The sequence below is a fragment of the Mastomys coucha genome, unplaced genomic scaffold (assembly GCF_008632895.1).
Source record: "Mastomys coucha isolate ucsf_1 unplaced genomic scaffold, UCSF_Mcou_1 pScaffold15, whole genome shotgun sequence".
Taxonomy (NCBI): domain Eukaryota; kingdom Metazoa; phylum Chordata; class Mammalia; order Rodentia; family Muridae; genus Mastomys; species Mastomys coucha.
In genome coordinates, this window is record NW_022196897.1 from 12050123 (window position 1) to 12062785 (window position 12663).

The 12663-nt window shown below is 46.0% G+C and overlaps 1 protein-coding gene across 10 annotated transcripts in view; it reads right to left on the reverse strand.

The window, feature by feature from the left end:
* Positions 1–11282, reverse strand: part of Pax8 (paired box 8) — a 56838-nt gene extending 45556 nt beyond the window's left edge. For 9 of the 10 annotated variants that reach the window (XM_031369244.1, XM_031369243.1, XM_031369238.1 and 6 more), the window contains exons 1-2: positions 11168–11272; positions 10716–10823 (exon numbers count right to left, since the gene is read on the reverse strand). In XM_031369244.1, coding sequence (XP_031225104.1) covers positions 10716–10740 — 25 coding nt within the window. In that variant the 5' untranslated portion in view covers positions 10741–10823; positions 11168–11272. Of the gene's footprint in view, positions 1–10715; positions 10824–11167 lie in introns of all 10 variants that reach the window. The other variant, XM_031369236.1, reaches the window with a different exon arrangement.
* Between the last annotated feature and the right edge of the window lie 1381 nt (positions 11283–12663).

The following is a 12663-nucleotide window of genomic DNA, read 5'->3' on the forward strand; positions in this document are numbered from 1 at the left end:
CCTATCAAATAGACTACAAACAGCCATAAAATCACAGCAGTAAGATTTCTTGAGGAAATGAAGAAATGGAAAAAAGAGCGCTTTACAAAAGATGGTAGGTCTGCTGAGGGTAGTTCAGATACAGGTAACAAGTGTTTCACCATCGACCCTTTGAGGCAGGACCTGTGAGTCCCAGCCACTGACAAAATCAACACACAGTATAAACAGTCAGAAGAGCTTCAGAGCTGGGCATGCATGACCCCAAAGGCCAGCATTTTAAGAGCCCCCTTTTAATCCTCTACCAACAGGAACCTTAGGTTCTCTGGGCTCAAGGTGAGTGCTGTCTATGTGGGGCAGATTGACAAACAAACAAACAAACAAAAATAGCCTGCAAACAGTGAGATGCTGAGACAATTGTGTCTACACTGCATGATACAGAGAACAACTTCTAGAGAGATGGAACCCAAACAATGCAGCCTGGGCTGGTGCTGATGTGCTGCTGAGCCTCAGGTATTCTCAGGCAAAGGACCCCCTTGCATCTGATGGAACCTAGCATTTCAGCTCTGCAGAAGTGCGCATCTGTTCATGACACTGTAACCTATAATTCTGCCTCATTTTGAGTTGTCCAGCCATATGGAGATGAAACTCCAGGAAATTGCTGGTTCTACCCAGAATCCCAGGATACCTTTCTGGAGCAGAATGCTTCTAGGATCTACCAGACCACAGATGGCCACAAGAGGTTTATATGTCAGCCATGATGATGTGGTTTCTCTCTAGTAGCAGCAGTTCAAAGTAAATGGCCTCAGCTTCCTGGTGCTCCCAAATGACCTGTCTGTCCATATTTCTCCTTGTCCTGCCCCTGTACTGTTTTGTCTGCTCATCCCCAGTTCTGGTACTCTGGGTCTGTTTCCTTTAAAGGATTCACAAGAATCTACTTTCCTGCCCTGAGTAGGTACCTCTCAACTCTTCATGATGAAAGCCCAGCCATTCACCTTTTTTTGTTCTGGCCACAAATGCTACCATCCCTGGCATGGTGCCCTAAACATGGTAGACAGTACTTCATGTAGGCTAGTTAAGATGAAATGAACATCTGCCTCTCGGATTCCAGCTGCTTTCTAGATTGACACTAGCGTTGTTTCTTGCCTACAGTCGCCCCATCCCTTGCTTTCACTTCAGAGTCAAAATCAGATGCTCATCATAAGATGAGTCTGTGAGTATGGAGAGGTGACCCACAATGGCCACCCCCATTTTGAGGCTTCTCAACAACCAAGTCAGCATTAGGATGAAGGAGCAAAGCTGAGCTGAAGTCTGCAATTAGTGCTCAGTTACCACGACTTAATTTCAACCAGATCTGCCATCAGGCTCATACTTGGTTATTATTACACAAAGCAGGGAAATAGAAGACGGAGGTGAAGAGAAAAGGAGATAGAAAGAAAGAAAGGAGATAGAAAAGAGAAGAAATCAGAAAACAGGTGATTTTTTTATTGCTAACAACTAACTGGTATGGATCTGAATTAAAAAATGAATTTCTAAAACAAGTGTTTGCATGTCCTGTCTTAGCTGCATACACAGTGCAACTGCAAACCCACAAGAACTCTCTGGCAGATTCATGAAGTCATACAGCAGATGTTCTCAACCATCCTCATGCTGTGACCCTTTAACACAGCTCCTCATGTTGTGGTGACCCTGTGTTGCTACCTCATAACTGTAATTTTTCTACTGCTATGAATTGTAATGCAAATATTATTGGAGACAGAGGTTTGCCAAAGGAGTTGGGACCCACAGGTTAAGAACCACTGCCCTTGAATGTTCTGGATTCCAACCTAAAGTCCACAGATAGTTCATTCTATTAGAAACTTAGTGCTCCTGCTACTACTGGGTTCTGTTGTGAAATGCTAGGACAGTGTAACAGCTCACAGTGGCTGTGGGGACCTTAGTGGACATTTCCCAAGTTTTCTTTTACTTATCTCAGCAGCTGTGGGATAAGCTTTGTCTATGTGCAATATGAAAAGGTCTCTCCTAAATCTACAAAAGACAAAGTTTCAGCTCTGGATAATCTTCTGAGACAATAGGATATCTGGAAATGTGTCCTGGACACTCCATTCCCTGGTGACCATAATATGGAAGAATTTTTGTTGTTGTTTTTGTTTGGTTTGGTTTTTTGGGTTTTGTTGTTGTTGTTTTAAACTAAGGAGAATGATATAATTCCATTTTTAGAGTGTTTGCCTGGCATGCAGGAATCCTCAGGTTTGATCCTCAGCACCTTATAATTCAGTAGTGGTGGCTCATGATTACTGTTTTAACATTCAGGAAGTAGAGGCAAGAGATAGAGAAGTTCATGCTATCCTCTGTTACCTGGACTACTTAAGTCCCTTAAAAACATAAAGTAAAGAGAAAGAAAGAAAGAAAGAAAGAAAGAAAGAAAGAAAGAAAGAAAGAAAGAAAGAAAGAAAGAAAGCAGAGAAGAAGGAGAAGAAGAAGGAGAAGAAGAAGAAGAAGAAGAAGAAGAAGAAGAAGAAGAAGAAGAAGAAGAAGAAGAAGAAGAAGAAGAAGAAGAAGAAGAAGAGGAAGAGGAGGAGGAAGAGGAGGAGAAGGAAGAAGGAAAAGAAAGAACTCTTGAGTAGCCATAATAATTTCTTTTGAAAATATATACATATATATTCATTTGGACACTAGTTTTACATACACTGTTTTCTAGAAATCCTGGAGTATCCACAGTTTCATACAGATAAAATAATCAACCCCAAAGAGACAGCTGACTTGCCTAGACATAGACAGAAAACAACAAGGCCCCAGGTCAAGAACAAAACCTCCAGGGCTTAGTCCCCTCCTGCTGCTTGCAGAACAGGGTCCTTGGTGGTCTAGGCTGGGATAGGACACTGGCTTCACAGCCATTTTGGAAGTCCCTCATCCTCTTGACACCTCTTAGCCCCTGAACTTATTCCAGGGATAATAGTTCTGCTGGTGTTCCTCAGATATTAGAGACACCAAAAATAAAAATTACAACACAAACAGAGGCTTGGGTGTATGCAAACACACACTTCACAAGATGACAGCAGATTAAGCCATTTCCTTCTTAGATGCGTCATTCAGCCAGACTGGTCTCTATTCTGACAGTGACAATATGTCCCAGCAGAGTAATTAGCACTAACTGCCAGGTCACTCCAAGGCCACTTAGAAAAAAACAAGTGAAAAAGAGAAAACCCTTGTCATTGTGGCTGAAGACAGAAAGAGCTAGAGGGAGTGGGGGGATAGGAGAGAGGGAAAGAGAAAGGGTAGGAGCTAATAATGGGGGGTATACACTTTCTTTTAGTTTCTCTGCTTAAATCAAACTATCACAAATATATAGCCAGCTCAGCAGCTAAATGAGGACCTTAAAATGAACCCCATTTTGAGCTGACTTATATGGGAACCTCTGTAGAGGCTGCGAAGGAGCTGAGCTCTGGCTTTGCTCCCCTAAGAGACAGACCCTGAGGAAGCTGTAAAGGAAGCAAAACTAAACTTGGAGAAAATGCCTGGAGCCCAGCATCCCAGCACCTCCACCACCCCTGGCTACTATATGACCAGGGGATTGGATACCCAGTACTGGCCCCCGGCAAAATAGGGAAGCCTTCCTGGTTATACCAAAGCTATTTCTATTCCATACACTTGCTTGCTATTCCTGAAATAAACCCAAGCACTCAGACTAATTGTAGTTTTGAGATGCCAAGAAAGGGAATTAACTTTCCTGTGGGCTTTGAACTTTCTAAGGTGCCAAAGGCCTGGCACTTCTGGTACAGATGGAGGTGTGGTGATAGTTTTGGAGAAATGTTTTAAAAGGCCTCTCCCTTTGTATTGGCTAATGTTTGACACCTCCTTCTCCCTACAGCAACTTTCAAGAGGTGCCCAGAGAAATAAAACACTTGCCTTTCTTCACAGATGGAAAGAGACAACCATGCTGCAGACAAATACATTTTATTTAATTCCTAGAGACTGGGGGATGTGGACGAGGAGAACAAGCTGACAGAGTAAAGGCTCTAGCAGTCCCTGCAGGCACAGGCATTGCAGCCTTCTTACTTAGCCTTCTGGCTGAGTTTCTATCAAGTTTGCAAGTGCGGACCATCCATCTAGTGCTACTAAGTTCTGATGAGCTAGATTTGGGGTGGAAAGCGAATGGTTGAGGTTTGCCTCTTTGGCTGAGTTCCTTTTGTTTCTATAGAAACATCCATGCATGCCTGTCAGGCAAAGTCCAGAGAGTCAAGTGAGGTGATGGAAGTGCCTGCCAGCAGTACAATGCCACACCTATAACAGCCCTCAGAGATGAGAATCTCAGATTCCTGGGAAGAAGTGCCAGGGGGGAGCTCGGCTCTTGGGTCTGGTTCTTCTTCTTTGGCCCTAAAAGCAGCATTGCTGGACAGGGGGGGAGGGAGGCAAGGATGGCTGTACAGAGCCTGGACATACTTGGCATCTTACATGGCATTTGGGACTATGGAGTAGGATCCCTAGGAATTAACTCAGAAAACCTAAGTTCATGAGGGACACCTCAACTTCTCTACCATTATCCTTGAACAACTATGCTTGCCAGTTTCCACCCAGATCATTCAAGATCTTCAGACAAGGCAAAGCTGCTGCTCAGTGACGTGAACGGACAGTTTTCCCAAACTCCATGCCATGAAAAGTTTTTGTTTCCTGGCCCCTGTAAGATAAACATTTGATTTTCAGGTCCTCGTGAGGCCATGGGAGTGGACTGGAGGGCTTTTGTAAATTCAAGAAGGCCTGCTAGCCTGACTGTGGACATGAGAAAATAATCATCTCTCCTCACAGATGTACTTTAAAGTTAGTGCAGACTGAAAAATAAAAGGTGTGAAGCCTCCTCCCGCCTGCTTGGCGTCAGGTAGTCCATTCCAGGATTGCTCTAGTGGGATGGGTAGGATGGGATTGGCTCAGCTTCCCAAAGCCCAGAACCCCCTGACTGCTGGTCTGTGTACTTTTCACCTCAAAATGACCCACTTAACATTGCCTTAGAAACAGCCTTTGAACAGTTTCATATGCTTTTGACTCCCTTCTCCCAAAGGACCCTGGGTTAAGTAAGGCATTACCACCTGACTCCAGAAAGAAATATCCATGGTATGTGGGGTACGTGCTTTAGAGCCTGAAGTTTTACCTCTGAAGGAAGGAGAAGCTCAGGAGGGGAAGCTTAAACGGATGTATCAACTAAGGGCAAAATATTCCTCAGCCTTGAATGACTCATTCCCTGCTTCCTCCTTTTAAATCTCTCTCTCCCTCTCTCTTCCTCTCTCTCTCCCTCCCCCTCCCTCCCTTCCTCTATGTGTGTGTGTGTGTGTGTGTGTGTGTGTGTGTGTGTGTGTGCCCTTTCTATTGGCTCTCTTATCCTCAGATTCTCAGAACTCAAAGCCTCAAAGCTCAGCTGAGAGCTCCAGCCCTCCTTGGACTGATAGAGTGGCTTTAAAATGTTCAGCCCTGACTGAAGACAGACCAACTGGTGAGAGAAAATAAACACATCCATGCACCAGTCAATTCTGGCAAGCTCCTTGACATTACAAACTATTGCCCCTGCCTGAGAGCCAGGAAGGGTGCTCAGGCAGTCTGGGTAAGGACCAAAAACATAAAGCAGCCTTCCTTACCTTGGTTAGCTATCCCACCCCCACCTGCACCCCAGTAGGCAAGTCACCTTTTTAGACCTGGTTTCAATGTCCCTAAGCAAAGTGAAATCAACTACATGTGGTTTCATGTTTAGAAATGTACTAATAAGAAGAGGATGAGCAGCTTCATTCTGTTCTAGAAGGGGTTCCCCTTACTACAAGCTCTCTATGTGCCCTGTATTCTGCAAGCTCTCTATGCGCAGGTGAAACTTGCCAGCGAAAGAACTGAAATTTTTTGCACACACAAAAGAGAGAATATGATAAGGACAAAATTTGGTATGAGGATTTGAGCAACATTTCCTGCAGGGAATCTATAATTTCTAAACTACCTTGTATGGGGGGATGTGTGAGCACACACATACATTGTTTTTATGAAAGCCAATTAATAAATGCTAATTCATTCAGGCATATCTCCACTAAATTACTGTTTCATTTAATTGCAGGGGAATTTTCCATTACTAAACTCTCCCTTGCTGATTTTTTTTGCATTATTTATATATTTTTCCAGTTTCACTAATAGTGGGGTTGGTATGTGATATTATCTGCTGTTTGTACGTCTTAGATTTCATTTTCATTTGAAACATTTCCTCATTCTTGCAGCTCAACATAATCTTGGAGACACAGAATTGAAAGCAGACAAGATTTGATTTTTTTATATAAATTATTGAAAAAGATACTGGCTGAAATTAATTTGACATGAGCATATTTTACATGATTATAATCAGTTCCTCTCTTCCTGAGGTGCACAATTGTGCGTGCATGTGCGAGAGGGGGTAGAGGGGGGGAGGGAAGGAGGGAGGGTGTTGGGTTAATTCAGGAATATCTTCTTATGTCAATAAGTCACAAGTGTGCCCATGAGACATGCTCATAGGCAAACAGATGGGGCATTAAGGACAAAATAAAAACAGTACCCAATCTTTTTGTATTTTCCTAGAAAACAATGTATATTTTACTGATTTCTTTTCATAGATTTTTTTCAAATGAAACTTTGATGGCTAGATGTCCAATATCTGAACAGGTTGGCTGCCCAAGAGTTTGCTTCTTTTTAAGCATAGAAAAAGGGAGAACTTAGGCTGGCATTAAGGGATGGCTAGGGGCTGTGGTAGAGATTTCACGTTCAAAAGAATGTGTTCTGAATTTTTTTTTTTTAAGTCAAAGATCCTAGACCTCAACCCCCACACTGGGCTGCCTTCTTTCCCAAGTAAATGCTGGTCTCCCCCAGCCTCCTCCGCCCCCCACGTAAATGCTGGTCTCCCCCAGCCTCCTCCGCCCCCCACTAGCTACCATCCCTTTCCTTTTCACTTCCATCTCCTTTTCTTTATTCTTTCCTGCCTTTTTCTCTCTCACAGTAAAATGTTCTGAAGGTCAATGATTAAACTGTTTACTCCAAGGTTTGGGTATGAGACAGCATTATCACCCACCATAAGTAAAGTTTCACCTTTACACCCAGCTCCATCAACAATTACAGAGAGAAAGGACGACTGTTAGTAAATCATACTTAAATTGGCTCTTAACAGCAACAGCAAAAACAAAAAACAAAAAAATTTTTTAAAAAACCCTGATTTTATCTGTTCGGAGCATTCCAAGTTTCATTTGATTTTATAAAACAAAAACAACAACAACAACAAACCCACAACTACAAAACAGAGGGAACCTGATCCAAAATGAAGTAGATGCACAAAGGCTAATAAATATATTCATGGAAAATGTGAGCCCTAAATAGATGCACTCGCTGAAGTTGGAGATTTGGGGCTGTCATAAATGTTTTGTTTTGCTATAGTAACAGATGATCTCCTTTGAACCAAAATAATTCTTAATAATTAAAATTCCATGGTATTGATTTTTATTTTGCTTCATTCATTTTCTTTGTCCTGTTCAGGAAAAAATAATGCAAAGTCTTTTTGGGTATAGATTGATAAAATTAATTAACTTTCTTTTTATTCCAAAAAGGTTTCAAATAAATGCTTCCAATAGACATCAAAAAAGTGTCAATTAGAAATAATTACTTCTTATCAATCAGCAGGGCAATTAAAGTGACAACGCTTGAAAAGATACTTATCTTAAAACTAATTCACAAGGCAACTAAATTATCTCCTAATTAACTTGCAGAGGGTGGGAAGATAGACTGTCCTGAAACAAAGATGAATTGAGGAACCCCAATACCTCTTTATATTCTTGGACACCGGTTCACCTCCCAAGAACCTCTCCTCCTCAAACGCCCCCCCCCCCACACTCAAGCCGAGCAAGAAACCTGGAAAGAAGTAGATCCTTTCCGGATGAATTTCCCCCTTTCTCAGGAGGCACCGGTTTTAGGTGTTTGATGGCAGGCAACTCAGATGCATTCTTTGATCTCATCTGCCGCTAGAACGACAGGTTTTTCAGAACGCATGGAGGGACAGGTTCTCCGCAAGTTTTTCAATGTTACTATTAATGACAATCTGCTTGCTTTTTGCCAGACTCTTTTCGTCATAGAAACAGTATTGTTTACATTTTAATGTTTAAGTGGCGCCGATCATTTCTCACGCATCTTTCAATTTTTTTTTTTTTAATTTCTGTTTTTAGAGAAGTTTGTCCCCCGGTGCAACAAAAAATCCTACGGGTTTACAGACCGCTCAGCCCAACGTTGACCGACAGATGTCAAAATAATTCACTCAAAGCACGGACCATCCTTGAGAATAAAGCTGTAAAGGTGTTAGGACTTTTCTACAAGACTAGATTAGCCCGGGATGAGTGGAAGGTTGGAAGGTGAAGGGTGAGCTGCCTCCGCCAGGCCCCAGTGGAAAGGAAACTTTTGCTGGGGCAGCTGGGATGGCTGTACCAGGGGATACTGGCCTGGCTCTGGCGAAAACCCGAGAGGACGCTTGCGCTCTGGTGTATGCTCCACAGAAAACTTAAACTCACAGACTCCATATGGCATCAGTACAGAAATTGGGATGCCAACGGACTTGTGGACCAGCCTCTGAACCCAAAGAATGGGCTTTCAAAACAAAAAACAAGAGGGGCTAGCTATGAATTCCTCTCTAAATATGGGAAAGGGCATCAAATAAATAGTTAGAAAGTCAGAGCATCTTCGGCTCAACACATGGATCAGGAGGGAAATGCGGGACAGATTTGAACTATTGGGATTCCTCTAGGTATTTTCGTCTTTTTTAAAAATCATAGTGTATGGATGAAAAAAGTCCCTCTTCTCCTCCTTTGCGGTCTTATTTCTTCTTTTGTTTGGAGGAGGGAGAAGAGGCTCCTTCACCTTCCTCAGACAGAAAATTACCTGGCAAGGCAGGAGACAGCCGAGGAGCCACTCAACCCCAAGGGTGATCTCATCTGAACTGGTAGGAAAAGTGCCTTTCTTTCAGCAACTGGAGCAGTTGTTGATTAAGAATATAAGTACACTATGCCTTTAGTCTTTTCTTTTATTTTCAATTATTCTAATGAGTGTTTTTAGAACGAAAACAAGCCAATCAGGAGAAATTCTGACACCCTTTTTTCTTAAGCAGCGTTTGAGAAGAGTCTCGCTCATTCTCATGATTTTAAGGTCTGTGAGTCCCCACTCTCGTCAGGGGGAGGTCAACGCAGAGAAACCCGAAAAAAAAAAGAAAGAAAAGAAAAAAAAGAAAGAAAACCTAGCTAGGGAAGTTAACAGCATCTAGACACAAGGCTTCCCTATGCCGCGAAAGCCACCCAGCTCCCAGAGCGCGGGCGATGCACACGCTAGTTTGACTAAAGACTAAAGGGCTAAAATTTTGCCCTGCCCTTAGACAGTGGCACAGGGGCGCGCTAGAAGCTTCGAGATCAGGAGTACCAAGCAGCTTCACTGGTGGCACCAGGAAAAAGCTGGGACGTCTCCATGTCGCAGTCCCTGAAGCTACCCCAAGTCAGCCAGGGCAGCTAAGACCACTGGGATCCCACTTTCATGGGGAGTGAGCATCCTGCTGAATCCCCCACTGCTTTACAGCGAAATGGTTAGGAAACCTTTCCGCGCCCCCGGAGATGGGGGTGGGGGAACGAGTGGGGATTTGCGATGCCTCTTCCAGAGCGGTGTGGGCCCACCAAACGGAGACTGCCCCTCACGGTCCGACCCTGGCTAAATAGAGATCTCAGCCGAGCGGCGCGCGGGATCCGACCCTCCTTATTATAACAAATGTCCCGTTTGCTAAGCGCGACTTCATATTTGCAGAGAATTCATCTGAAATATTGATTTCCTCTCACTCGGCCGGCCCAAATCGATCTCGATGCGCCCTGGCCCCATAAATCGCTTTCCTCTCGCCCAACCTGGCTCCATCCATCACCGCAGGCCAAGGCGCGCCTCCGCCCGCTGTCCTCCCTGACCGTGCGACTTGGTGGCGGGCGTCCGCCGCACTCGCCAGCCTGGACTCTAGGTGTCCTTCCCCCGGGTACACCCCGGCCTGGGCCACGAGTGAGCAGATCGGGCACAGCTGCAGGAAGCTCGGGAGCTCTGAAGGCCCAGGGCTGGGGCGCAGGTGGGGACGAAAATGGGGATCTTTTGGCGGCCGGCGTAGTCTGCGCCAGTGGAAGCCCTAATCCTGGGTCCCCGCCTGGCTCAAGCCAGGTAGGAAAAAATCTAGTGCGCCACTGTTCCCAGACCCCAGATTCCTTTTCCCTTGGGTAGAGACAAATGGAGGCAGTTTATGGAGCTCTAGGGGAGTCCTGGGAAGATCTACGAGCACCCAGAGATCAAGGATTAGAGGTCGCAGCAAGTCTAGAATCTACTTGGCCTAAGGCCTGTGAGCGTACTGGATGTCCACCCTAACAGGCTGTGCAAAATGGTTGTGGGGTGCAAAAGGACAACCCTTGTGACCCCACAAATAACCCCTCACTGCTTCCTGTAGTTCTCAGAAGCCAAGGCCAGGGAAGGACGGCTCAGTAGGACAGAGGGGGACCCAAGAACTGGAGAGCAGAGAGGCAGTCCCTAGTGAAGAGTCAGGCCCGAGGCGCCCCCAACTATGTCCCCACACAGGTGGGTCCTGCCAGCCTACAGCGAGAGCTCTCGCACCCTACCCGCCCAAGCGCACACAGCACAGCAATGCAGGGGCGGCGAGAGGGCTTCGGGGGTCCTGGCCCCTCCGCGGTCCTTACCGGATCTGATCGAGTTGTGAGGCATCGCCGGGGAGTCGCTCACAGCCTGCGGAACACTCGCAGCTTTCTTACGCAGGTCCTGGCAGCTCGGGCTGCCACGCTGCTACCCTGCATATAGACCCAGGGCGAAGGGCATGAGAATCGAGGCCCCAAACCCACATCCCCTCCCCAAGCCAGGTCTTTCGACTCCCACTGAGTGTCAAGAGTAGGGATTTGGGGGTGAAGTGAGGCCAACCTCAGCCTGGCCTAGCAAATGTGCCTATTGGGAGGATCCATGGTTAGGGATGCACCGAGGAAGCACCAAACTCTAGCCCAGGTACCCTGTCCCTCCATAGACCCTGCCTCATCCCACTTAACTTGAGAGGAAAAAGGCTGCTAGTCTTCTTAGGACCATCTCCTTTCTTATCCAGCTGTTTCCCAGCCAGCTCCCTTCTAGCCCCTAGGCTACATACCTGGCCGGCTGGCCTCAGGCCCTTTCTGCCTGGGTCTGCCCCTGAGGGTGCCCAGGGCCCAGGCGTCTCTTCCTTCTGAAGTTTGCTCCCATCCACCTGGCATCGCCAGCCAGTTTTATCCCGCCGAGGCCCTGGGAGATGTGTCTGGCGAGGCTCTCAGGCCTCGGATTGGCTGGCTGGGTGCAGGGGGGTGAGGGAAGGGGAGGATTTTGCAAGGGGGACATGGCTGAGTGGACTCAGGAGTTAGAAACATTCGCTGGAGCTTCTGTTCCCAGAGGAGGGAAGAGAGGGGGCCACAGAATCCTAACTCAGCAGGCTAGGAAATACTGGGGGAGTGGAATATGGAAGCCTGGGGTCTGAGGATGTGGTTCTTTGGAAACTCTAAGGGTCGCTGACCACCAGAGTGAGCTCAAGGTCATTCTATGACACCCTGCAGCCCTTTTCTTCCCCTGCTCATGGGAAAGGGACCTTTTCTGACTGAGAACTTTGGTCTGAGGGTGTGGGTCTTTCAGCAGAAGTTCGCCCGTGAGGCTGCAGCAAGATGGCTTTACTTGCTGATGTGACCCTCTCTAGAGCAGATCAACACCAAACCACTTTCTCTGGGCCATACAGGCTTAGCCAGGACTAGGTTAAGGAAAATGGTTGGCTACTACTAAGGCCGTAAGGGACTTTTCTCTCTTCTCAAACATACACAGGCACCAGCTCAGTTCTCTTTTTCATTCTTTGCAATGAGGACCTTGGGAGAAGAGGAAGCCTTTACAGCTTAGATTTCACCTCATCTTCTGCCTTAGAAAAGGGTAGTTTGGGATGACCTGTGGCAAGAACACAGGAAGCAATGGCTTCCTTTGGGAAGGAGTAAGAGGTGGCACTGGCTGCCACTTCTATCTTTCTGCTTATCCTCTGATTTCAAATCACTGTACAAGGGGACACTGTGAGTGTGTGGGAGCAAATGTCCTGGAGAACCTACAGGCCAGTGAGGCATGCCCCCTTCCCCCACCAACAATCTCAGACTAGATCTCTGGATTTGAGATTACAGCAGAGAGGACAGCCCTGTTGGGCAGGAGGGACTGTTCTGCCTTGAGGGGTAGAATAAAGAGAATGAGGAGGAAGCCAGGACAGGAGCAGAGGACACTGAGCTGATCAGGTAGATGGGTGCGTGCACCTGTGTATGAAAACTCACAACTTTTTTAGTTAAAAAAAAAGTTATTTCACAACCCATTGGTCCTTTCTCATATCTCAATGTAGTCATTCTGTGAAAAAGAGTGTGTGTGTGTGAATGTTCTCCACAACACTGAAGGACTCTAAAGGAAAGCATCTAGTGTTTTATTGTTTTAAGTGCTTCTGTATTGTTATTTAAGGCTGCTCTGCACTTTGGCAGGCCTGGGTCCCCTGACTCTGCCATGATATCCTCCTGGGGAGAGAAGATTCTGTGTGGCAGGACAGAAGTAGCTCCTGGTGTAGGACCTGAGGACCCCACGGGCTGTCTAAGATGCTTT